Genomic DNA, 26,407 nt, shown 5'->3' with positions numbered 1-26,407 from the left:
GGTGTGGCATATCAATAAAATGATTAATCAGCATGATCATCACACAGGTGCACCTTATGCTGGAGACAATAAAAGGCCACTAAAATGTGTAGTTTTGTCATACAACACAATACCACAAATGTCTCAAGTTGAGGGAGCATGCTGTGAAGGAATGTCCACCAGAGCTGTTGCCAGGGAATTGAATGTTAATTTCTCTACCATAAGCCGCCTCCAACGTTGTTTTGAGAATTTGGCAGGGCGTGCTGAGGAGTATTTCTGTCTGTAATAAATGCCTTTTGTGGGGGAAAACTCATTCTGATTGGCAGGGCCTGGCTCCCAAGTGGGTGGGCCTATGCTCTCCCAGGGCCACCCCGTGGCTGCGTCCTTGCCCAGTCATGTGAAATCCATTGATTAGGGGCTAATGAACTTATTTCAATTGACTGATTTCCTTATATGAACTATAACTCCGTAACATCTTTGAAATTGTTGCATGTTGGGTTTAGATTTTTGTTCAGTGTATGTCATAGGTCAACAGGAAGTACTTACGCTTAGTCTGTCTCCTGCTTTTCCCTCTAGCGATGACTGGTTGTGCAACAAGTTGTATTGGGAGAAACTCCTCCTGTGGTCGTCCTTCTCTATGTGAGAGAACATGTCATGTTGGTAGTAGTCCATGATTGACGGGAACTTTCCCACACTGCTCCTCTTCATTGTCTTCTCTTCATAGTCAACTGCGGAGAGCAATTTTAAATCAATATATCTATCAATCAATCAACCAATCAAGATGAACTGTCTAAAATCAAATGATGTAGGCCTAGAGTACATCTAAATAACATCAATATTGTGTCTGTGGATGTGCGATGCAGGCGAGATTCTGACCTTGGTTGCTCGTCTTTGCTCTGTTGGTAAGAGTGCTTCGGGTGGAGCCAAGCGTGTTCCCTTCAGACTCTGTCTCGGTGTCACTGCTGCTGCCTGAGTATGTGCACACTCTCGCGGCTCTGTCCTGTTCACGAAAGAGAGGGACATCTGAACAGAATGAGAAGATAGATAAATCCCTTTAAAGACTCCTTCCCAGGAGTCCGATGAACTTGTGGATACCATTTTTATGTCTCAGCATCCAGTACGAAGGAAGTTAGTAGTTTCGCAAGAAAATGCTAATTAGCGTTAGCACAATGACTGGACGTCAATGGTAGACGTCTAGTCATTGTACTAACGCTAGTTAGCAATCGCTTCCTTAAATGGATACTTTGAGATTTTAGCAATTATACCCTACGTCTACTTGTATGCAAGAAGATATCCATAGACTTCCAGCCATTGCGCTAATGCTAGTTAGCATTGGCTCGCGAAACGACCTCTAACTTCATTGATACTGGACACAGAGACATAAAAATGGTATCCACGAGTTCATCTGACTCTGGGGAAATAGATCAAATCCCTTTAATATCACTGTATCCTCAACAGAATACGGAGATACTCTTTCATAATGATAATGCTTCTTGGAGATGTGATATTGTATAGGGATTGTACAGAAGCCACAATTACTATGCTATTGCAGTCTATTTTGCTCCCAAAACACCACCCCATTGACATAGGCCTAATAGTGCATGGGAAGTTCCTTACACTGGATGAGTTGAGGTCCTTGGTGTTCCTCTTCTTGTCCACTTGTTCCTCGTGGGCCTCTGTAGTGACTGTGTGGCTGGTGCTGCATAAGTCTATCTGACTCAGTCGCTTCCTTCTGATCACATCTATCATTCAAAAGTAAAGAGAAACAAATCATGAGACACAGATAACAACCAAACCCACACACTCACACCTGGATGAGAACCTACGCAATGCGTGCATAGAGGGCGGGGGGAAAAGAGTCAAAGCTATTAGGTCCCGGAGTTTCAGTAAGACTCATATCTACATCCCAAATGGCACCCTATTCCCTTTATAGTGCACTACTTTCGACCATGGCCATAGCTTGCCATTTGGGATGCATCACTAGCTAACGCTATGCCAATATAGTTGTTAACCTGTGAAAGCACACGCTGTACAACGTGAGCATGATGCTACAATTTCTTTAAGTGTGAGGAGAGTTTGGCATTTAATCTATTAATAGTCAATGGCATCCTCCCTACGGAGACTACACCGCTACATCTCTGACTTGAAGCAGCCACGAAATACCATCTTCAAACTGTCACCCCCAATGACAAAGCATCCAATGATTGTCACAGCTGAGTCAGTGTGAATTTTAATGACTACCTACCCCTTCCTTCTCTCTTTTTTTCTCTTTACAACTTCCTACCTTCTCCTGACAATATAATTAACTGGGCCTCGTTGGCGGCGGCACCGCGGGAACATCAGCAGAATAATTTGTACTGTGCTGAGGACAAAATAGTCCTTTCATCTACTTGACAACCTGTGAGGGAATCCGTGGTGGAGATTAGGCTCCTTCTCTATTCCTTATAATGACAGCTGCTGGTCATGCCTACCTTAACTGCAGTACCGAGGTCACACAGATCGACACTAATTCCCTGATTGCATAAATCACTGGGATCACTCATCCCTTTACTGTACGAGTACATTGTTAGTGTTACTTCCATCAGCCTATGTGATCCCTCTCCCTCTCCTCCCCACCCACCGTCATACTGTTGTGTTGCTGCAGTGAAAGAACAGGCAGAAGGTGGTTTATGATCTATGTCGCTAATTGTTGCTAGTGAGTTTGCGTGTCTAATTGTATTAGCGACTTATCCTCGGGATATGGTCTGTGGGTCGTATTATCCGGAGGGTTTTGTGAAGGTGGGTGGGGGGGGACAGTGTCCTTTGTTAATAAGCAGAGGTACAGAATATAACTCAGAATACCAAATCAAGCCCGAGTTACCAGCTGGGAGACAAGTTAAAGTTGGGAGAGAGTGCTCTTCTCTCATGAGTTCTGTTTACTGTGACATTATCATGTTTTAAATGTTTCATCCAGCATTCAAAATGCATAGGAGACTGAATAACAAAAGGTAGAAGGTTTTCCTTTTCACTGAATACCATCAAGTGGAGAATGGATCCTCTGTTGAGATTGAGAGGTTAGAACATGTTTCGTTAATTCTTGAGAGTGACTTAAGGGTCATACTTTTTTAACTAGGCAAGTCAGTTAAGAACAAATTCTTATTTACAACGACGGCCTAGGAACAGTGGGTTGACAGCCTTGTTCAGGGGCAGAACGATAGATTTTTACCTTGTCACCTCAGGGATTCGATCTAGTAACCTTTCGGTTACTGGCTCAATGCTCTAAACACTAGGCTACCCATAATGATGTGAATTGAAGTAAAACACTGCCACCCTCATTGCACAATCAAATTGAGCCAGTGAGAATCAGAATTGTATCCTCTCTCATTTTATACACAGTTTATAGATGGGTTTACACCAAATAGGGTTTCATGATAGTGGCCAAACATCCTCTGAGCCAGCCCAGCCATTCTAGCGTTTATATGCAGCTGCGGATCATTGGTTTACCTAACATAAAACCATTGGCATGAACCAGAGACAACACAGAGCCTGTAACAGTGGTTGTGTCCCTATCATTGACTTTTCTCCTTGAAGTGTGCACTTGAACAATCCACCTCACATGATGGGACTGGACTGGTATAAGAACATTGGTGTGGACAGCCAATGCTTATGGCAATCCAATGCTTCTTAATTCATAAAGGGGAGTGTGGAAGTGCACGCTTTGGGAGATGGGTATAGAATGGGGACGTAACAGGGATGTTGATATGAGGTGAACCCCCAGTCTTACCTGAGGTGGATGGTCTGGGGAGGCAGCTCAAGGCTTCCTGTCCACAACCTCTTCCAGTAACTGAAGGGTCAGACAGGGAGTGGCCCAGGGCACTGGTGGGTGGTGCATGCGGGTGGGTCTCAGACAGGGAAGGCACTTTCACATGGGATGGGGAATGAGCAGCAGAGGCCGAGACGAGGTCCTGGTCAGGATCAGTGGGACTGTGAACGCTTGCCATCATCCGGTCGGGGCTGGACTCAGATCTGGGAATGTGGCGCCCGTTGACCCGGGTGACGGAGTCAGGGAGGGGGAAGGTGCCAATCCCGCTGTCCAGGGTTCTCATCTGGCTGCTGGAGTCTGGGGGGGGACGGACGGACGACACAGGAGAAGCAGCGTGTGATGATGGGTGGGGGTGGGGGAGCAATGGAAAAGGAGGAGGAGCCACTGGATTGGATTCACAAGCAACTGAAGGGGTTATGGGTAAAAAGGGCATCTTGGGTAGGTTCAATAAGATTGGAGGACGAATGGAGGCAAAAGCAAGAGAGACAGGAGCATTACTTCACCTATGGAGCACCTAGGTACAATCCAAAGCCAAATCATTACGAGAAACTGTAGAAATGTAACACAGGAAAAAGGTCTGAACTTTTCGTATGACTTTGTCCAGTAATACGATCTGTTGTGTCTGTAATTCATCAGGTTTATTCCTATATACAAATCTATATACAAATCTATATCACATCTTCATAATATTAATAAAGGTATCTGACTAATCTTGAAAAGGATCTAAAATGAGCGGCCGCTTGTAAGTCCTAGCTCTCTCTGCGTTCCCAGTCTAATTTCACCCATTTGGAACCCAGCGTGACTTTAGAGTGACAATTTATTTGTGTCTTGTCTCCCTACCTCCTGTATCGGCATTATGTTGACTTACACACATTCGCCGAACTTGATATGTTCCACACTGCGCAGTGATCTAAGAGCATTGAAGCAACAGATGGACATAGCTTAAAATACACCATTTTGCAAAGCCTCTCCGAGCGAGACAGATGGAGGGCTGTTCGGCATGATCCAATTCCATGTAACTGTGAATGATGTTGGCTAATCATTCTGTGCTCATGACTTAATTGCAACAATTTGGGCAAGGAAAAGAAAGAGAGTGTTGAACTAGTTCTAACATGAATTCAGTTTAAAGACAAAAGAGGGGGAAGGTCTTATGGCAGATATGACTGCAGCGTTGACATTCTGCTGTTCTCATTGTAGGTTGCACAGTATGTTGCTGCATTGCAAAAGTAGAAAATATCAATCTAGCGTTATATATTTATTGTAGACTAGTTGAGGATGGAAAAACCTTGGAAATGATTGATCCTTTCGAGTAAGCAGTTGTTTTGGAAGATATTTTTCCCCGTAGAACAATCTGTAAGTTCTGATTTCTTTCTGCCTTTCATGGAAAAGCATGGGACCTATTTTTTTTTTTTTTTTAGAGATGGGTCGATATCTGCTAGCTCTGCCCTTAACCCTGGAGCTTGGTCTTGTAACGCCCAGACCATAAACATCCACTTCTTCTATATGCCCTAACACATCCATCCATCGAATGAATAAATGGATGATTGAATTCATGAATTCACAAATGAACTGTTTCCCCTGAAGGGGATCAAGGCATGTAAGAGGTAGCCCTCATAACTTCCATGGATATGCTTTAGTACAAACACCCATAAACATAGGGCTCACCCAACATCATCTAACAGCTGCATCAAACCCTCATCATTAAAATCAAACCCTCATCATTAAAATCAAACCCTCATCATCAAAACCAAAGCTCCAAATTGCCTCTTTATCAGAGGCAATGCACTGCTGTTGTAAAATACATTATTAACCTAATAAAGCAATATCTACAGTCCCCTCTAAATGTGCAGCCAGACATTCAATCAAACCAACAGTGCGTCAAAACAAGAATTCATTCAATTATGCATCAGAAACGTCCCGCTGGATGACTGGGAGTAAACAGAGTCAACTTAAATCATGCTATTAGTGCACAGTCAGAGTCATATTGTAGGCATATGTGTCTTCTTCTGCCTCCCTTGCACCTCCTACTCCACAGTAATGTTGTAGCTGAGGTTGTCATAAACCACCTCGATGGACAGATGGCCGGTTATGTTGCTCAGATTAATCTGCAATGAGTCATCACGGGGGCGCTAGTGGCCAGCCCCTAAAACAGCAGCTGATCAATTACTACAGAGTTCTGCATTATGCAGCAAGTGCAAACCAGTTCAGAATGTCTCACGTTCTTGATCCTATATTCAAGGGAAAAGACAGAGAAGATAAAGAGGGGGATATAATAGAGAAAGGGAAACAAAGGAGAAAGAGAGGAAGGAAAGAGGAAGAGGGAGACACCCATACCTCACAAAGCGTAATAACCAAAGGAGTTGATTTGGCAGTTGTTTTCAATATGCCCTTTGCACTCACACTATAACCAGGTCTAATATGGACCTCGAAGCCAGTTCCACCGATTATTATTCTAATCAGGGACTGGTTTAGACCTGGGACACCAGGTTGGCGCATATTAATTATGAGGTAGAACAGAAAACCAGCAGTACTACGGACCTCGAAGGGTATGATTTTAATGGCCCTAGGGTAATACTATCTAAAATCAAAGGGAAAAGTATCAGGGAGGGGCTGAAATTGTGTTTACTGTGATCACTTCTACATTAACCCTCCTGGACATGATGAGGACTCATGCAAAACCCAGACATGAACCACCATCGCAACTGCATGGGAATTGCAACCAGAGGTCGTGACTATCGTCACATGACCAAGACCTCAAACCGTTAAAAATCAACAAATCAAAGGTCAAACGTGAGCTGTTTTTATCTATTATCTATGCATAGTACCTTTACCTACATGTACACATTACCTCAATTACCTTGACTAACCTGTAACCCTGCACATTGACTTGGTATTGGTACCCGTATATAGCCTCGTTATTGTTGCTCTTCATTTAAAAAAATATATAGTTTACTTAGTAAATATTTCATTTTTCTTTAAACTGCAGTGTTGATTAAGGCCTTGTAAGTAAGCATTTCATTGTAAGGTGACAAATACAATGTGATTTGATTTGATTTGAACCATGACAAAGCCACACCTCATAGACTCATGAGTCCATCTGCATCCTTTTCTAGTTTCTGGTTTTAATCCCTGCTACAATATCACATTATGCCAAAACAAAATGCAATTTTTGTATCTAGTTTATTGTGTGTTCAGAGAAAATAAGTAATTGAGATCAGGCAAATGTGTGACATATTCTACCCATAAAAGCCCAGGGTAAAATGATATGCTAGGCTGGACTTCAGGACCTATAAGTGGACTCTGCTTAAATCTTTATGAGAGCTTTAATTCATACTGATGGGAGGTTGGATAGATGTGCTTAGCTGGCAGAATTAAATATGCCATTCAGTTAATTAGAATACAGAAACGATTAACAATCTTTTATTTTTGGCTCTGCTCCACGATATGGGGCCTAGTTGAATCAGGGAAATGTTCATACATCCTGGGAATTTTCCCATGTCAAAACAATTTCTGACAATATTTGTGTGGTCGACCCCATCAATACAGAGGCTAGCATATAAAAATGACTTAGAGCCAAAGAGAGCAGCTTTTATAAGTAACTTTATATAGGCCTATGTTTTCCATGTTGGATGTAAATTATGTCCAAAAGTACCTAAGTCTAAGTCCATAATGTCAATCCTTTAGATACATCTTGATTTAAATAGTCATTATGATAGTCAACATAAGTTATATATATTGAGTGAAATACTGCTTACCAGCAGCCATATTATCTGTGTAGACCTATTATATGCATGGAAAAAAATAAACAAAATTAAGCAACGGAGATCATAATCTTGTGTGAAAATAAGGACAAACTTCAAACATAAAGAAAAGACCACTATAATTCAAGTCGAGGCGTCACAAACACCTTTTGCACAGGTTGTACATGACTGTTTTGCTGCTCTCCTGTTCACGTAATGCCAAAGCCAGACTAACTGAGAGAAGACCGTGAGTGGCACATTAACTGCCTAAAGATTTCCAACAGAGCGATAGGCACCTAGCATTATGCGGCTCTAATAAACATTGATTACCCTGTCCTAGAATGCCTTCCACCTGCCAATGAATGACAAACTGCCCAGCATGTAAAGATCGCCTTGTCATTGAAATAGTAAGTGGGTGTTGTTGCATATAATTTTCTCATCACACATTGTATGCTACCAAAGCTCTCAGAACAGCAGCTGCCCCGACAACCCTCAATGTCTTAGCCACGTAAACAACAATGTGCGCCGCTAACGCTAAAAGGATTTTTGAACGCCGGAGACAGTAACCATTTTGTTGATGACCTCAACATGCAGTGGGAGAGTGACGTGATAATGAAGACTCACTCTGCCAGTGAGAAGACGGATCAGTCCTGCAAAGATGCAGGAAATATTTGTATAGGCTCTAAGCCTACAGTTTTTCACTGGTATGAGAATGTGTTACATATGCAAGTCCCACATGCATTTACCATTAGGTGATGAATGGCAACAGCTATTTCTGTACAGAAGCCTAAAATAAGAGACCGTTTGTATAATCTATTACAGAAATACTTCACACGGACAGCAAACGTCGGAGATGTATGGCTGGTGACTACTGCAACTGTCTATGTTGGAAAAATGTATTTTAATGACGCTTATTAGCGCTAAAATGTTATGTTTTCAGACGATAGCTACAGTACAGTAGGCCCACGGCCACAGTAAAAACCTTACCGATCATGTGGTCCTGACATGAAGTCTCAGGGGTGGGGTCCTCCTCATTCTCTCCTTGCAAGCTGATCTTCTGCGTCACAATGATGGTCTGGTGGGGGAAAAAATGAAGGATGAAGTCCGTATGCATTTAACTTGAGTTCTCACAACATATATACATATAATATACATTCTAAATCATGTTGATGACAAATTTGTTTAGGCATAATGACAGAACATTGAAATAAAGTGTTATTAAATGTGCCTCACAACATCATCAACAGATGGTCGATTATTTGTTGAAAAAATGGTTGGGGAGACTGGCGAACAAAGTAACCCTTTCAGGCTTTTGCTTATCATTAAAATATTATTGGATTTAAATGAAATAATATGATTATACAAACAACATACATATCTCAGCTACCATTACACACTAACTATCGTTCTAGAACAGACCAGTTGTTTACAATTCAACCAAAAGTGGCGGGAGTGAAATGTTACAATTGACCCAGTAGGTGGGGTTAAATGTAACAGGCTACGTACGGGGTTAAATGTAACACTGTCTCCAATTTTAAAAATGAAGGGTAAATGAAGGGTTTTGAAACTGATATTTAGATGATCTTTTAGGCATGTTATACTGACCAAAAACTCTAAATGTATCAAAATGAATATATTATATTAGCATTCAAAAGTGTCAATTGTAAATTTTTTGTATTATCTTAGTTTTACTGCAAAACATGATGTAAAGAAGTCATATTTTATTTAATTATGTTAACGTGGGGCCATGCACAATTGGCCTAGCGTCGTCCGGGTTAGGGAGGGCTTGGCCGGTAGGGATATCCTTGTCTCATCGCGCACCAGCGACTCCTGTGGCGGGCTGGGCGCAGTGCGCGCTAACCAAGGTTGCCAGGTGCACGGTGTTTCCTCCGACACATTGGTGTGGCTGGCTTCTGGGTTGGATGAGCTCTGTGTTAAGCAGTGCGGCTTGGTTGGGTTTGTATTTTGGAGGACGCATGACTTTCGACCTTCGTCTCTCCCGAGCCCTTACGGGAGTTGTAGCGATGAGACAAGATAGTAGCTACTAAAAAACAATTGGATACCATGAAATTGGGGAGAAAAAGGGGTAAAAAAAAAAAAGATGTTAATGTGTCTAAATACCATATAAGGTACTGCGCTACAACTATTCCCCCCACATAGGAGCCTATACTAATCGGAATCTTGTGGGAAAATACAAATAATTATTGTCATCAACTATACCAATCAAAAGACCCCATCTTAGTGATAAAAAATGCTATGTTTAGATACATGGAGAATGTTACACAGGTCAAAACACTAAAAAAGAGAAGAGGGGGTATATTTACTTAAGGGCCTGAAAACCATTTTTTTGTTGTCAATAAAACAGAAAATAATTGACGAATTTAGGCATTTAGAGACACTACCCAAGCATGAGCACATTGTACAACAGCTTTCTAAGTGGTTTCGTGTTACGTTTTTCCTTGGTCTCCCCTACATCATTGTAATGTGCATTGCATTGTATTCATAATTGCTTTGCCGCTTGTGTGTGTATTCAATCTTTTGTATTGTGGCCTTAAACATTCCTTGAATATCATCTACACCGATAATAACAGAACATCACTGCTAGTTCAAGGACATGTCTGGTATGATTCATAAACCCCAAACAAGCAAAGTACACTTTTCTACAATGTGATACTACTTCATATACTTCTACAAAGCCAGACATCTAAAATGTCAAACGCAGCAAAGCTAACACAGATGCAATAGCTGGCATATTCAGATAGAACATTATTGATATATATTCTGTGTTCATCAAGATTCCCATCACACTCTGCTCACCCATTTGTCCCTTTAGCGCATAACAAAACAATAGTGGAAGGCGATTCATCAATTCTTTAAGGGATGACTCAAAACAGAATCGACAAACACCTTGGATTTACAGAAGTTACTGTTACATTTTCAGAGCCTCTTTCATAATAGGTAGTTCTGTCAGGGGAAGCAACCAGGTAAATGATCTTTTATGGAGGAGGGATAACAGAATGTGATGTTGAAAAAGTCTTCTCCAAAGGTATAAAGGGGATTTGCAGGTCATAAACATTTATTTTCTTTTGTTGTATTTCTGTAGAGGGAAGATAGAGATGAAGCTGCAAGGATAGTATTAAACAGGCCTTTGTTGAATTGAGTGTCTGCGATAAGAGCCTCCTATTTGCTATCAAAATTCCCCATCAGCTGGATTGAATTTCCTGCATATTGCATGTGGACTCTCTTTTTTCTTTCTCCCCCTCCCTTCCTTGCTCTCTCTCTCTGTCCCTAACAAAAGTACAAAGAATATATTCTACGAGGTCAGAATGACGTGGCATTCCAAGTCTTACAGAAACCATTTTTTCCATGCAAAGCTTAGTATGTGGTTCAACATTGGTAGCATATCTCCCAAATAAAATCACATTTTATTAGTCACATGTACCGAATACAACAGCTGTAGACCTTACAGTGAAATGCTTACTTACGAGCCCCTAACCAACAGTGCAGTTTCAAAAATACAGATAAGAATAAGAGATAAAACTAACAAGTAATTCAAGAGCAGAAATAAAAAATAAACAATATATACAGGGGGTGCCAGTACAGAGTCAATGTGTTGGGGCACCGGTTAGTTGAGGCAGTATGTACATGTAGGTAGAGTGACTATGCATAGATGACAACAGAGAGTGGCAGTGGTGTGAAGAGGGGGGGGGGGGCTTGGCCCCAGTGATGTACTGGGCCGTTCGCACTACTCTCTGTAGTGCCTTGCGGTTGGAGGCTGAGCAGTTGTAAAACCAGGCAGTGACGCAACCATGCTGTCGATGGTGCAGCTGTAGAACCTTTTAAGGATCGGAGGACCCATGCTAAACCTTTTCAGTCTCCTGAGGGGGACTGTCCTGGTGTGCTTGGATCATGTTAGTTTGTTGGTGACATGGACACCAAGGAACTTGAAGCTCTCAACCTGCCCCTCTGCAGCCCTATTGATGAGAATGTGCTTGGTCCTGTTTTACCTGTAGTCCACAATCATCTCCTTTGTCTTGATCACATTGAGGGAGATGTTGTTGTCCTGGCACCACATGGCCAGGTTTCTGACCTCCTCCCTATATGCTGTCTCGTTGTTGTCGGTGTTCAGGCCTACCACTGTTGTGTCATCGGAAAATGCAATGATGGTGTAGAAGTCGTGCCTGGCCGTGCAGTCATGAGTGAACAGGGAGTACAGGAGGGGCTGAGCACGCACCTCTGAGGGGCCCCTGTGTTGAGGATCAGCGTGGCGGATGTGTTGTTACCTACCCTTACCATCTGCGGGCGGCCAGTCAGGAATTCCAGGATCCAGTTGCAGAGGGAGGTGTTTAGTCCCAGTGTCCTTAGCTTATTGATGAGCTTTGAGGGCACTATGGTGTTGAACGCTGAGCTGTAGTCAATGAATAGTATTCTCACATCCTGTAGGTGTTCCTTTTGTCCAGGTGCGAAAGGGCAGTGCAATAGAGTGCAATAGAGACTGCGTCATCTGTGGATCTGTTGGGGCGGTATGTAAATTGGAGTGGGTATAGGCTTTCTGGGATGATGGTGTTGATGTGAGCCATGACCAGCCTTTCAAAGCACTTCATGGCTACAGACATGAGGTAGTCATTTAGGCAGGTTACCTTAGTGTTCTTGGGCACAGGCACAATGGTGGACTGCTTAAAACATGTTGGTATTGCAGACTCGGACAGGGAGAGGTTTAAAATGTCAGTGAAGACACATGCTAGTTGGTCAGCGTAGGCTCGCAGTACACGTCCTGGTAATCCGTCTGGCCCTGCGGCCTTGTGAATGTTGATCCGTCTAAAGCTCTTACTCACATCGGCTGCGGAGAGCGTGATCACACAGTCTTCCGGTACAGCTGATGCTCTCATGCATTTTTCAGTGTTATTTGCCTCGAAGCGAACATAGAAGTAGTTTAGCATGTCCGGTAGGCTCGTGTCATTGGGCAGCTCTCGGCTGTGCTTCCCTTTGTAGTCTGTAATGGTTTGCAGGCCTTGCCACATCCGACGAGGGTCAGAGCAGGTGTAGTACGACTCGACCTTAGTCCTGTATTGATGCTTTGCCTGTTTGATGGTTCGTCGGAGGGCATAGCGGAATTTCTTAGAAGCTTCCGGGTTAGAGTCCCGCTCCTTGAAAGCGGCAGCTCTAGTCTTTAGCTCAGTGCGGATGCTACCTGTAATCCATGGCTTCTGCTTGGGGTATGTACGTACGGTCACTGTGGGGATGCACTTATTGATGAAGCCAATGACAGATGTGGTGTACTCTTCAATGCCATTGGAGGAATCCCAGTCTGTGCTAGCAAAACAGTCCTGTAGCTTAGCTGCTTTAGTGTGCTCTCATATTTGTGTGTGTGTGTGTGTGTGTCTGTGTGAAGGTTGGCAGAATTTGCAGGTGTGTACACAAACTAGATATACGACATGGAAAAAGTTATGGCAACAGTAAATGATATGGAGTATATGTACAATCCAATAAACAACTGACCAGCATGAGAGCATGGAGGAAGTGGATACTGAGGTTAGAGGAAATAGTGAGAAAATGGTGAGATTATGAGGAAAGATGGACAGATAATAGAGAGAGGGCGCAGTAGAGTGAGAGATCCATGCAATATCCTAGAAGCCTAGCAACGTTTCATTACAGGACCCCTAGCTCACTCACAGCTGTATCGGAGCAGATCTCCATATCTCCCCTCATATCGCTGTTTGTCTTGGGGATGGAGATGCCAGGGAGAGATTCAGCGATGGAGTCGCCCTTCCTCACACTCCTGTATAGGAAACATAATTTGATTCATTTTCTGTCTGTCTGGTTAACCGATTTCATATGAACTGTGCAGGTGGAAAGAGATCCCGGCTGATAAATTCCATTGTTCTCATTCAATATGGCCTTCATATACACTGAACAAAAATATAAACGCAAAAGGTAAAATGTTGGTCCCAAGTTTCATGAGCTGAAAAAAAAAATCCCAGAAATGCACATGTGTAGAAAAAGCCTATTTCTATCCAATTTTGTGCACAAATTTGTTTGCATCCCTGTTAGTGAGCATTTCTCCTTTACAAAGCTAATTCATCCACCTGACAGGCGTGGCATATCAAGAAGCTGATTAAACAGCATGAGCATTACACAGGAGTTGGGGACAATAAAAGGCCACTAACATTCCACAGATGTCTCAAGTTTTGAGGGAGCATGCAATTGGCATGTTGACTGCAGGAATGTCCACCAGAGCTGTTGCCAGAGAATTGAATGTTAATTTCTCTACCATAAGCCGCCTCCAACGTCATTTTAGAGAAACTAATTCTGATTGGCTGGGTCTGGGCCAGAGGGTGGGCCTATATCCCCCTACCGTAGGATCTGAAATAACCTCTTTTTAACGGCTCTTCCCGACTCCAGTCTCATCGAGTGATAAATGTTTGTAACTACTCTTGATAAAATCTGTCAGCTGAGATTTTAGGTATTATATACATTTATGGGAGGAGTGGTAATTCTACACTCTTCCAGCCAAGATAGCTCAGGGCTGATCGTGTCTCTAGATTCCAGGCTAGGAAGTGCTTATGTTCACTCAAGTAGAACCATAACTCAAAGAGGCAGCTGGTGTTGCTGTTGTTTAGCTGTGTGTGTTTTTGCCTCTACATTCATGCATAATGTAGCAAGACTTGTATTTTACAGCCGCATGAACACTTGGAGAAATGTTAAAAGGACAATCCGCAATCATTTCAGCATCACAGGAGACAATATCTAATGAGTGTTCTTTTTCCTGATCAATTCACTGTAATTTTTGGGAGGTTTTTACCCATGTCTAATTATGCAAACGTACTTGAAATATATTTACGAAAGTTACTACGGTAATACAAACCTGGCAAGAAGCTCTTTCATGAACTGGTCTTTCCCAATGTAGGTTGTAGAACACTGGATCTGATTGGCTATTTGTCCCATATGAATATTGCAATGATCCATGATTGAGCTCAGCTTGTTCTCAGACAGCGTCAGCTCTGGACTCTTTTCGAACTGGCTGTCGTTTTTGTTCTTGTCCTTCTTTTTGTCCGATTTCATCTGTTTGCCTCCTAGCACAGATCCAATCTTCAGCTCTTTTTTCTCAGCTTTCTCTTTCAGGGAGGTGGCGTCTGATTTCTTTCCATTCAAGGCTGGCAGCTTGCTTTTACGCAGGCCGAACCAGTTGGCCAAAGACGGGCCGGTCTTCTGCTTGGTTTCCGATGCTATTACCTTCTCTTGACCCTGACCTTTCTGGATATTCTCCTCAATCCCCATCATGACCTTCTCCTCGATGGTGCAGACTGTAGGACTCACTGGTTGCTCTCCCTTATCAACCGCCCCTTGGGAACAGCCTGCCTGGACTTTGACGCTCTTCGCGAGGTCTAGTTTGCCGAGACTGAGCACTTTCCCAGCCTTTGTTGTAGCCTCCGGGCTATAGACAGGAGAGGCCGGCGACTCCACCTGAGGATGAGATGCGACCTTCTTGGGATTTCGGGAGTTCTTCAAGCCGATCCGGTCGGCGAGGGGCAAGCTACGCACTTCTTTCTGATGTGGAGCCATGACGCTCTCCTCCTTTGCAGTGCTCTGTGTCCCTTCACCAGTGGAGCTCGATATGGAGGCTTTCTCCGGAAGACCCTGGTGGCTGTTAGAGCATGTCATACCTCCGTAGTGGCTCAGCCTGTAGCTGGGGCAACGGACCGGACTTTCCCCAGATCCGCTACTGGGTTTAATCTGTATGCCCTCAACAAATGAGCTCTGCCTTGTTAACGAGTTCCCCCTCTCTCCAGAGTTGGTGATGATCTGCGTTCGAATCTTCACATGTCCGTCCAACACGCTGATATTGGGTTTTTCCATGTAGTGGGTGCTGAAACTCTGGCTGCGAGCTTTCGCCCCGTTCATCCCCAGGACAGGCTTTAGGTGAGGTTTGGTCGTGACAGATATGGACCTCTTGAACAGTCTACGGTCACATTCCGACTTGTCACCAACCCCCTGCTCTGCCAACTCAGAGGTGTGTCCCTCCTCTTCCAGAATTATGCACTGGACCTCACCCTTAGTCTCCGTGATGGAAGTCATGGCTAATGAATCAACATACACTGCCTGAAAACTGTCACATGCGAAACCATTTGAAGTCACTGTCTCTTTGGAGAACAAGTTGATGTGTTCCTTCTCTTGCTTTCCTGGTATTGTGGTGGAGCCTTTCTGCAGTGAGGGGGGCGATTTTACAAGCCCTTTGAAGCCCATAGGAATGCGTGTCTTTAACGCTTTTTCAGTGGAATTTTGAGGGCTATATCCAGAGACGGGTAGATTTGCCTCGGGAGGTTGACTCATACTACTGTGAGGTTCTGTTGGACACTGAGGGTGGCCCTGCAGAGTTACAGGAAAACTACTAGAGGTCTTATGCAACATAGGATGCCTATTGTCATTGGTACCTTTCTGACTTGTACATGTGCTTTGAAGCGAAGAGCCACTTTGAGAGTTGTATGAGGGAGGAGGGACATTCTTTGAGCTTTTAGGTGCATTTTCATGCACATGCCCTGAGGCTGAGGAGGGGAGGTAGAGTTTTGTGGGGACCCATTTCGAAGTGCCTTTAGAGGGGGTCTTATTTGAAGCAGGGTGCTGCTGGCTCGATTTGTCCAACAGTTTCTGAGGTGCGATTGCGGTACCGTAGCCTGCGTCGAGGTCTATGGTATCTTGGCCCTTGTAGGGTGGTGGTGATGTTAATGAATGTTGCATATTTGGTACAGGCGGGGGGTGGTAACTCGGGGGTGGCCCCCTCATTGTTGTAGGCATGGATGGTTGAGCCCCTGGTTTAAGTGCTTGAGGTGACCCATCATAGTTTGGTCTTACAAGTAAGGAGGTGGTGCGGCCAGGGGGCGGGGGAGGAGACGGGGACCTGAGTTCGGTTTTGCTGCTGGCTTCACAGTGTCTGTCTCTGGTAGGCTGTTCCCTGTAGTCCACGTGGTCCAAATGCCTTCTTGGGAGGTGTGGGGTGCCGGTTGGAACACTAGATGAGGAGCCCTTTGTCCAGTCATTCCTGCCAGGAAGCTTGTTGTTCACTGCCTTGGGGCTTGTAGTGCAGCCTGGAGCTTTGATGAACCTGGACATCTTGACCGGAGGAGAAGAAGGGGACTTTGACTCCTGAGCTGTGAATCCAGAGGTTGGTCCACTGTTGTTTGTTTCCGTGGTGGAGCCCTTAGAAACCTTCAGTGGAGATCCTTTCCCCCGGCTGCTGGGGATCTTTGAGCTGATGGCCTTGGGGCTGGTGGAAGCATTGTTCATGGGAGGGACAGAGTGGCCTTTGTTGGATCGATTGGAAGGCGGCTTTATCAATTTCCTCAGTGGCGTTACGTACGTTTGCAGCCTCTCTGGGCTTCCCTCCCTGCTATTGCAGCCTTTGCTGCCTACCTTATGATGCATGGGCCTATCATGAGGCGACTGTGCTGCATACTCAGAAACTCCGTTCTCCTTCCTCCCAGGAATCTCTTTCCGAGCCCCAGCACCAACAGAGGACTGCTGAGCACTGAGCTCAATGGGCTGTCCGTCAGCATCGAATATGGCCATGATACTCTCCTCAGACTGCGTTTTAGCCCCCTTGTTTTCTTTGATTGGGCTGAAGGGCCTGGGCCTTCCATCAGCAGACTGAGTCCGGCCAGGTTCCCTCCTCAACCACTGTACGGGAAGCAGCTTGTCAGCATCTCTTGAGAGCCTCTTGATGTCCTTCTGCAGTTGCTCAGCTGTCCGGCTAACAGGCAGCCGGTGGTCACTGACCTCAGAGTGCAGATCCTCAGGGTCGGTGTCTGAGAGGTGGAGGGGGAATTCAGCCTCTGTGGGGCTGATGTCAAAGTGCAACAGGGAGGGATTTAGAACAGCAGAGGTCCGCCCCCCGGAGAGGAAACTGTTGATGAAGCTTTTGAGTTTTTCTGGCCGCTCCTTGGAATTATAGCCGGGTGGGTGCTTCGTACCCATGCTGCAGTTACTATCCCCTACTATGCCACTGTCCTTCAACCCGTCCCAGCTACACACACTGTCCGAGACGCTGTGCGACAGCTTTCTGAAGTACATCCAGCCTCCGTCCTTACTGGGGACGCGGTCTCGTCTGCAGTATGCCGAATGTAGCGACTCGTCGTCCGCATCATCAGAGTCGTACACAAAGCTTTTGCCCCCCATCCCTGAGACAGTGGTCCTCCCCACATAAGTGGCCTTGGAGATTCCCTTGCTCCCACTCTTAATCCCCAGAGAGTAGATGCCCTCATTAGAGTTCATGCAGTCCTTGTCGCCTGACTTGGAGACCCAGGAGGATGAGGAGCCTTTTGGTTTTCTCCTCTGGAGCTTCCGCAGGCCTTCTAGGATGTGGCTCTCTTTCCTCCTTGTGGGGAGCTGCTCCTCCAGGGGGGCGTAGATGTTCCCGGGGGCTGAGGAACCCAGGCTCAGCCTCTTCTCCCACGTCAGAGAGGACTGCAGGAGGAATACAGAAAGACAGAAGTTATTACAGAACTCAGAGAGGACAGTGGGGCATTGAGAGACAGACACACAGATACGTCATTCGAGAATTCAGCTAAATTGAGCTGTGCAACAGCAATCCGAGAAATAGAGGAAGGACTAAAAACAAACAAAATATAACCATTGTAAAATAGATTGTGTCTGTAAAATGTGTTTAAGATGTATATACTGAAGGTAGAAGCCTTAGTGTTATTGTTTATTAGTTAACTCCAATTGGGGGAAGGGTGGTAGGGTTTGAGGGGAATAATAAAGGTATATTCAAAAATATATATATGTATGTCTATGTGTATGTATATATGTGTATATGTATGCATATGTGTATATATATGGATATTACAAAAAATATATATATGGGGGATTGGAAGTGATGCAGACAATTACATTGATGGAAGCAACAATCTTTCCGCAATATTAAGCTGATCCACCCCTCATATTACCATTTTTTTTTTTTAATTAAACAATTTTAAAAAATGAAAAAATAGTGTGCAAAGCTGTCATCAAGGCAAAGGGTGGCTACTTTCTAGAATCTAAAATCCAAAATATATTTAGGTTTGTTTAACACTTTTTTTTTTATTCGATACTACATGATTCCATGTGTTATTCCATAGTTTTGATGTCTTCACTATGTAGAAAATAGTACAAATAAAGAAAAGCCTTGTATGAGTAGGTGATCTAAAACTTTTGACCGGTAGTGTTCAGCTATGTGTTACTTCAATTCTTATTTTTTTAAAGCTGATTGAAACACCACATTGATAATGTTCATAAATGAGAGAGACAGAGACAAACACACAGAGAGACAGAGTGAGGAGAGGTTGGTCTGGTCATCGTACCATTTTCCCACAGGAGCGTCCATCGTTCCAGGTGTAGGAGCCACTGGAGTATTCACTGCAGGCGCTAGACAGGGACAGCTCACTGCTGCTACAGCTGCTGCGTGGATAGACTGGCGCTTGCACCGTCAGACTCAGCTGGCTCAGACACTTGGCCACAGGAAGTCCCGCCTTTCCGTTCAGTTGGACATCCTGCAGGACGGATTCCAAAGACACCATTAGTCATGATTTAGTGCCACATACATTCATGAGTTGGGATAATGGGGATTAAGGTAGAGGTAAAGGCAATTATGGTAAAGGCAATTATGATAGATGCAGGAAAACGCTACAAAAACACTGATTAACAAGCCTTATTTCAGCTTTTCAGTTTAGAAACTATAGAGTTGGGTCTGGACCCATGCAGCGTGTTATATTGTATTTTAACTGAAAGGCTTTCCCCATCACCCTCCAGTGTTTGTGTCTTGAGTGGCTTCAAATCTAGTCTGGGACACAGACACATGGCTGATGCCAGGGGTGGAGCATGGTTTGGGTTATGAGCTAGGGGTGACAGCTGATGGGCTCCAGTGAAAGCTAATTACCCAGGGAGATAAGGGAACAGCTGGAGGACAGGTGGCAGGGGTGAACGGGGGTGAGCGGGTTGGCGAGTGTCACAGAGAGCTTCACAGGGTCATATGAGATGGTAATTATGTCAAAAGGTAAGAATATGGCTGGGAATATATGACTATGCAATATTTAATCACCGGTGCATTTTACAAGGCTATCCAAACACACATCGCTTTTTTCTTTGTACATTAATGCAAAAACAAAGTATATTTTGCATACCTGTTGACTGTTTTAAGTTAGACTACCAGTGGCTGATATTTTATGTGTGAGCCTTTCTGGGGGTTTTTCTTGTAAAGTGTTACGATAGCTACTGCTTCAAACTCTATAATTAGCCAGTGAGATGCAAATGATCCATCATACTTTCAGAAGCAATCTCCCCAACAGATGTTTTCTGCATCAGTCCTATTCCACAATTCTGTCCAAACAAATGTCGATTCAGAATTCTAATCAACTGTTCAGTCAGAGAGATAATAGGAAGCGAACTAATTGGCCCAGGAAATCTGTATATCACATTTTCGCGGCTTCTTTCCCCAAACTCATTATCTTGTCGCAAACACATAAATACATTATCAGATTTCAACATTATTACACTATCAATTTTTCACTTAATTTTTTGCCACATTTCTGTGCTATATATGAAGGTTTATCAGGTTGGGTCCTAACGGAGTAAAAGGACACAAGACCAGAGTGAATTCATTTTAAGACCTTAATACATAATGTATAACATGACTAATCTACTACACTATCCCGCAGACTCATTTTTACTGAAGACGAGCCTCAATCGATGGTCGTCTGGTAATATGACAAGGATTTATACCTTTACGAATGTGATACTGCCAACTCGGCTTGCCGAGAACAGCGGATCAAACCCCCATAATAGTTAGATCTGGTATTTTAATCCTCCCTAATGATTTCTCTGGGCTGTACGTCAGTTCTGATGCCTGGACAATACATATGGGTGAGGCTGGGGGGAAAAGAACATGCCATTGGTTTGTTTTCCATCAATCGTACATGAGGTGGAGAGTCAGTGTTCCTGGATAGCAGGAAGCTTTTGCTCCTCTCCGGCTCCAGGAGGAGATCAGAGGCAGACAAATCCATGATCCGAGAGTGGAGTTTCTGAAAGGACAAGAAAGCACACGGTCTTACTGAATGTCTCTACTACATACAGAAACATATCAACTACATAGAGAAGGCATTTAACACATTCAACTGAACAGAATAATGTGACAATCAAATAACTATATTATATTGCATGCTATTTTGCATTTCTCATTGGTGTTCTGTATCAATCAAATATTTCCAGTAGTAGATTAAATTAATATACAATAGAAAGTCTGCCATCAAATATTAATAATTTTCATTCAAATCTCACAACGAAAACCCTCCCCAAAAAATCACATTTGAGCAGGTCTCAAAAAGGCTTTGGTTCAGCCGCACTTTCCCAGGGCTTGAAAGTAAACCTCTTTCTCCCCCCACTGAAATCTATGCAGGGCACTCTTCAATTGTATTGGAATCAATGCCATTAATGTCATCTGTTAAGAATAATTCATGTGAATGGGAAATAATTGCATTGGGGAGCGAGGGATTCCTTCGATTTTTGTATTCATATTCAAACACTATTTTGTGATCCATTATTTTCTTTGGTTTCCGTTCACAGGGGAAGGATACAAAACCAACTACATTTTCACATATTAATCCTCCAACCTAATTACTGCCCGGTTCCCTGTGCTCGGATCTACTTAACGGCAAATGTGCTGCAACAAAAACACTCCATTTATGCCACATTCCCCTCGAAAGGCAACTTTAATACTCGTCGAGGGAGGATATTTTCTGCTGCGCTCATATCTATTTTAATTTCTCCATCTCGATAATGAAATACAATTGCCAGATTCATGTACACTGCACTAACTTTCCTTCCCGTGCTGTGTACGCCCACTCTAGATGAACATGACCGCCAGAAGACTTTCACGCTGCCGGCGTGGATCTTTTAGTGTACAGTATATTAGCTTAAATCCATCTATAGTCTTTAACATAAATAAAGTATATCTGAATAAAAAAGACAGGGAGAGAGTATACAATATGACAGGCCTAACCTAATATGTGTTTACTCTATTTCTTAGTACAACCATAGAAATGCAATTTCTACCTCACATCATCTCTGTTCTACATTTCAGACTACCCAGAAGGCTCCTTGAGTATAAAGCTACTCCTCTACTAAATCACAGAGGACACATGTTTATTAAACAATAGTTTCACACCTCGTAAACTCCCTGCGACACAGCTGTGCCATTCAGGAAGCCCTGATCTCAAACTCCTTGCCCAAGGCCAAACCATAGTATCACAATATCCATTATTTCATACAAACATCCATGTTACCACCTGTTTAAGTGTGAGGTTCCGATGCGAGATTTTGACATTCTAGAGTTTGTATGTGCTGTCTACCGTTACACTGAGTATCAGGGACAGAGCTACAGTAAGGAGGTGACCTTCCGAAAATAGCCTTTGGAATGAAGACACCGGCTCACTACTGATCTAACAAAGAAACAGAGAGACAGACAATAAGTCGAAAAGCTTGCAATAAAATCAGTCTCAGTGCTAGTGATCAACACACCGGCCGAGCCCTGGGGTCCCGGAGGCTTTGAGCTAACAAGCCTTCCTGCAAACGCAGTGTGAAAGCCATAGAGATAGATACACTATTGAATTGTATTTATATCTATGGTGGAAACCATATTCCTAGAAGCCATATTCATTTTACTTGGGGTGACAGCCCCTTGTAACCAGTTTTCTTTTTAATCTCCAAGAAAAAATGTCTTCATGATGAGAGGGATAACAATCCCAGTCCTTTGTTTCATAAACCCAGCCCTGGGCATTGACAATGGCCACTTGAGCATTGTGTTCAAAACATCCATGGACTACTGTCAGAGGATCAATAGTCACAATCTCACTGAAAGCAACTAACCAAAACCACCGGAAAGATACCTATACTGCCCTACCAAGCAAAAAGGCAGTAACTGCTCATAGCGTGGAAATGAGAAAAATTGCTTTTATCTAACTTTATACAGTTACTGCTAACATCACCCCCATTTTCTCCAAAACCCAACAGAGGCAGAATACTTGTCCTCATGTATTTAATGTAGCAAAAATGCCATTAACTCATTTTCGACCAAATGAGCTGTTACTGCCTTTTTGCTTGGTAGGGCAATATAGACCAGGTATCTACAGGTCTACTTCCTTATAAGGCTCAATCTGTTATATAACATTTGTGATGACTGCTGCACTAGTGTAATATACATCATGCAATGTGAAGTGAGGCTTCAGTAGTAGAACGCCAGCTAATACATGTATCTTCAACATATGCTGTCCCTTAGGCGAAAGAAACACTTCCAAGGACATACGAGCACATTCGTTTTGGTTGACTTGACATCGAGTCTCAACGCATCGCATTCATATCGATCAAGTTCCGAAAGCTGCAAAGCCTTGCTTCTGTGTGAGCCACCCTCTGCGAAACACAGAGAATGGATAGAAATAGTTCCAAGTTAATTGTAGATGCATTTATCTGTGCAAATTAGAGCAAATTGGAACTAGTTTAAAGGGAACATGGATGTAAACTGGAGATCTGAATTAAATCACATTTAGATGATCCCTTTATCTCCCGAGAGTGCCAAATTATCTCCCGAGAGTGCCCCATTTAGACTGAGTTTAAGGGGACTCTATCCTGCAGACCATCTAAACGATGAAGGGCTATAATGGAAACATTCCAATGGATTAAATCATATTGATTTCCAATGGGTTTTTGTAAAAGTAATTGGTTTTGTATTTTCATGTGCATGTGTTTGTGTGGGTTGGTTCTTCTAACCTTGCGAGGATCTAAAATCCCATTAAGTTCCCACAAGGATAGTAAAACGAGGAAAGTTCTCCCTCTTGGGTACATTACCCACGTCCCAATGAGGACAAAGGTTATTTTAAACTTAGGTTTAGAGTCAGGGTTACAATTAGGGTTAAGGGTTAAGGGTTAAATAGGATTCTGAATGGAAATACATTTTATGTCCCCATGAGGTTTGAAGAATAAAAACTGTTTGTGTGTGGAATTTCAATTGAGTTGAAATTTGCTCGAACCATCGTGCAGTGCTGTATATCTGCAGCAACTGGAGAAAACATTGTTTAAATTGTTTAAATGAATATACTCCATTTTGACAGTATATATTTTATTCTCATAAAAATGGTGACCATGTAATGCTCTCGTTACATCTCGTCTTGTTCTCTAGTACAGTACAGCATATTGTGTGCTAGCAGGGACCTGGAAGGACATGGCATCAATACTCTTTCACAGCAGATAGGCTAGTTTGACTATTTTCAGGAAATGATGAACCTTGAGGTCATCTCGGTGGAATGCTCCGTAATTTTATAACTTGGCCCAAGTCAATTTGGTCCAGGGTGGTTGTGATCGATGAGGATGTGGAAAAGGATTGGACGCTGTGTGCTCTCTTGTTCTCCGTTGTGAGTTAACTTTTGAAATATAGAAATAATGATAGAGCTGTTTCAACTGGATTCAATGGGAATGAAGTACAGCACATAAACGGCATGTTGAGCCTCTAATCAATTTGATTTAATCATTATTTTACACAGTTCATGCACATGATGCTTGATTGTTTTAAATTAGTTTGTTAGGCATAATCAAATGTTTATATAAAATATATTCTTGTTTATTGCTTACACATTTAGGCAAAGACTTCATCTTGAGAATTAAAGGTAAGTGACAGTAATTAAATGAAAAAAGGTTTTAAAACATGTTGTGCTTATTTGTAGTTGAATTTGAAAATCATATTCATGTCATGTACAGAACTGTGAATTAACGGAGGCAAAATATACCTACTACAGCTTGTACTAAACCAAGTATTTTCTTGAATACCGCTTAACTTGCCATTATGACCTAAAGTTGACATGTGGATGAGAATTCTTCCCCTGTAGCTGACTCAGTCCAGGTTGTCCTTTACAGTGGACTTAACATGCCAGATGGCGTCTCTCTCACCATAAAGCCGGTAATAGAAATGTAGTCCTCTCGGAAGCCATATCGCTCCTCTCCAGGGTATAGGCTGTCCACACAGGGGGATGGGAGTGGCTGAGTGTCAGGAGAAGAGAAGGGGGGCTGATGTTATCGTAGGGGTGCAGGATTACACCTCCTCAGCACAGTCATCAATGATTCAGTCAATAGTGTCACAAGGTCTCCGATGGGGAAGGGGGGCGACGACATGGGGGCGGACAGCTCCCCCATCTCTGTGTCTCTTAGGGCTAACCTCACTGTTCCTGACCGGGTGGAGGTGTGATCTAGCCAAGGACGGAGGCACACTGAGGGAGCTCACCTTCTCTGTTACAACCTATTTCCTTAACTACATTTAATTCTGCACTCACGGCTTGGTCTTCCCTTAGTCAGAGGATACAGGTAACGTATAGCAGGGAATTGGCTAAGCTAAGACAAAACATGGCTCTCGTACTCCACTGAGAAATGAACCAGAATAGGAATACTGTGCAGGCAGTCCAGTTAACAAACCTCCAGCAAAGACAACACTTTGAGGGGAACCATAGTGCAAAAGCCAATCAAAATTCAGAAGGCAAAAATTAATGGTACTGTGTAGCGACTAGGTCCTGCCGGAGGGGCCTGAGAAGTTTCCACGGCAACCAGGACCTACTTTTACGGATAATTGACAACTCAATTACCACTCGCCTGTCACTTTTGATAAGGCTGTATAAGTGGAAGGAGGGAATTATTATTCGCTACTTACACACCTTACTAAGCACCTGGCCGAAATGCAGCAAACAGAGCTTTGCAGCGTGTGAAATGCCACATTACATGAGGCGACAGCAGGTCAAGCATATTCCCAGTATTCCTAATCACAATCTGAATGGAGAGCAGTGATTCGTTATCAGGGAAATTCAAGATGGCCCCGGGGGCCGACAACACATTTAATTACCGACTCCCAGAACAGTAGAAATGAAATGCCAAAGCGGGTGAGAAAAAATGGCCAAACACCTGCCACCCTCTGACTGAAAGGAAATGTTAATATGTCAAACTCTACTGTCGCTAATTACTATTTGATGGTAGGTTATGGTATAAAGGTAATTCATGCAAACCACTAACTTGCCTAGTGAAATAAAAGGTGAAATAAAAAATCTAAATAAATATGAATAAAAACAGAAGGTTACCTGCAGCCATTTTAGAGGGCAAAATATTAGACTACTTCAAGAGAAATGATCCACAATAACTAACTGATTTCAAACCCATGTTTTATATGACTCAATCAATAAATCAATCAATCATATACTCTTTCAGCACTTATATTACTAGTCATCGTTGTCACAGCCACCTTTATAGAGAAACTAATCCCAGGAATAGAAACAAGGTTTACAACCTGAAACATATCGACAAAACCACAACCATGAAAGAATCATGAGCTTTTCCATAAAATGACTGACCGTTTGAGGAAACCATGTAAAAATACAAAAGAGCATCCTATAACGTATGATTTAGCTATCGCTTACACAAGTGTCAATTCTTTTCTTGTTGTTTAAAATGCGCTGGCAGACACCGGTTGGTCATAAAGTTGGACATAAATCTTTAAAAACTCTCCGCCTCCTTCACAATAAAATCTCACTTTCTCACCGCTGAAAAACAATGTCTTGCTACAAATCCCCATTCCCGACATACTCCCTTGTGAAAAGCCAGGGTATATGTCCCAAATAGTACCCTATTTTCTACATAGTGCACTTCTTTTGACCGTTCGGGTAAAAAGCAGTGCACTATATAGGGAATAGGATGCCATTTGGGGCAGGAACAGAGGTTCCTGCTACACAAGCAAATAGATTTACGGTATATTGCTCTCGTCAATGTCTTGTTGATCACGTTGTATACTGAACACAAATGCTCTACTGAACAGACTGAATATGCAAACATTTAC

At 43.1% G+C, this 26,407-nt stretch overlaps 1 protein-coding gene across 5 annotated transcripts in view; it reads right to left on the bottom strand.

The window, feature by feature from the left end:
- The window catches only part of LOC118370232 (nck-associated protein 5-like), a 189,520-nt gene that overhangs the window by 13,274 nt on the left and 149,839 nt on the right, over window positions 1-26,407 (bottom strand). For 4 of the 5 annotated variants that reach the window (XM_052499227.1, XM_052499226.1, XM_035755149.2 and 1 more), the window contains 9 exons: window positions 20,466-20,570; window positions 18,855-19,043; window positions 14,387-17,979; window positions 13,195-13,300; window positions 8,509-8,596; window positions 3,743-4,078; window positions 1,597-1,721; window positions 856-979; window positions 526-707 (listed from right to left, as the gene is read on the bottom strand). In XM_052499227.1, the coding sequence (XP_052355187.1) occupies window positions 526-707; window positions 856-979; window positions 1,597-1,721; window positions 3,743-4,078; window positions 8,509-8,596; window positions 13,195-13,300; window positions 14,387-17,979; window positions 18,855-19,043; window positions 20,466-20,570 (4,848 nt within the window). Of the gene's footprint in view, window positions 1-525; window positions 708-855; window positions 980-1,596; window positions 1,722-3,742; window positions 4,215-8,508; window positions 8,597-13,194; window positions 13,301-14,386; window positions 17,980-18,854; window positions 19,044-20,465; window positions 20,571-26,407 lie in introns of those variants that run through there. The other variant, XM_052499228.1, reaches the window with a different exon arrangement.

Source organism: Oncorhynchus keta, chromosome 37, assembly GCF_023373465.1.
Source record: "Oncorhynchus keta strain PuntledgeMale-10-30-2019 chromosome 37, Oket_V2, whole genome shotgun sequence".
Taxonomy (NCBI): Eukaryota; Metazoa; Chordata; class Actinopteri; order Salmoniformes; family Salmonidae; genus Oncorhynchus; species Oncorhynchus keta.
Note: the sequence above shows the minus strand (reverse complement) of the source record. Positions and strands in the feature narration are given on the sequence as shown.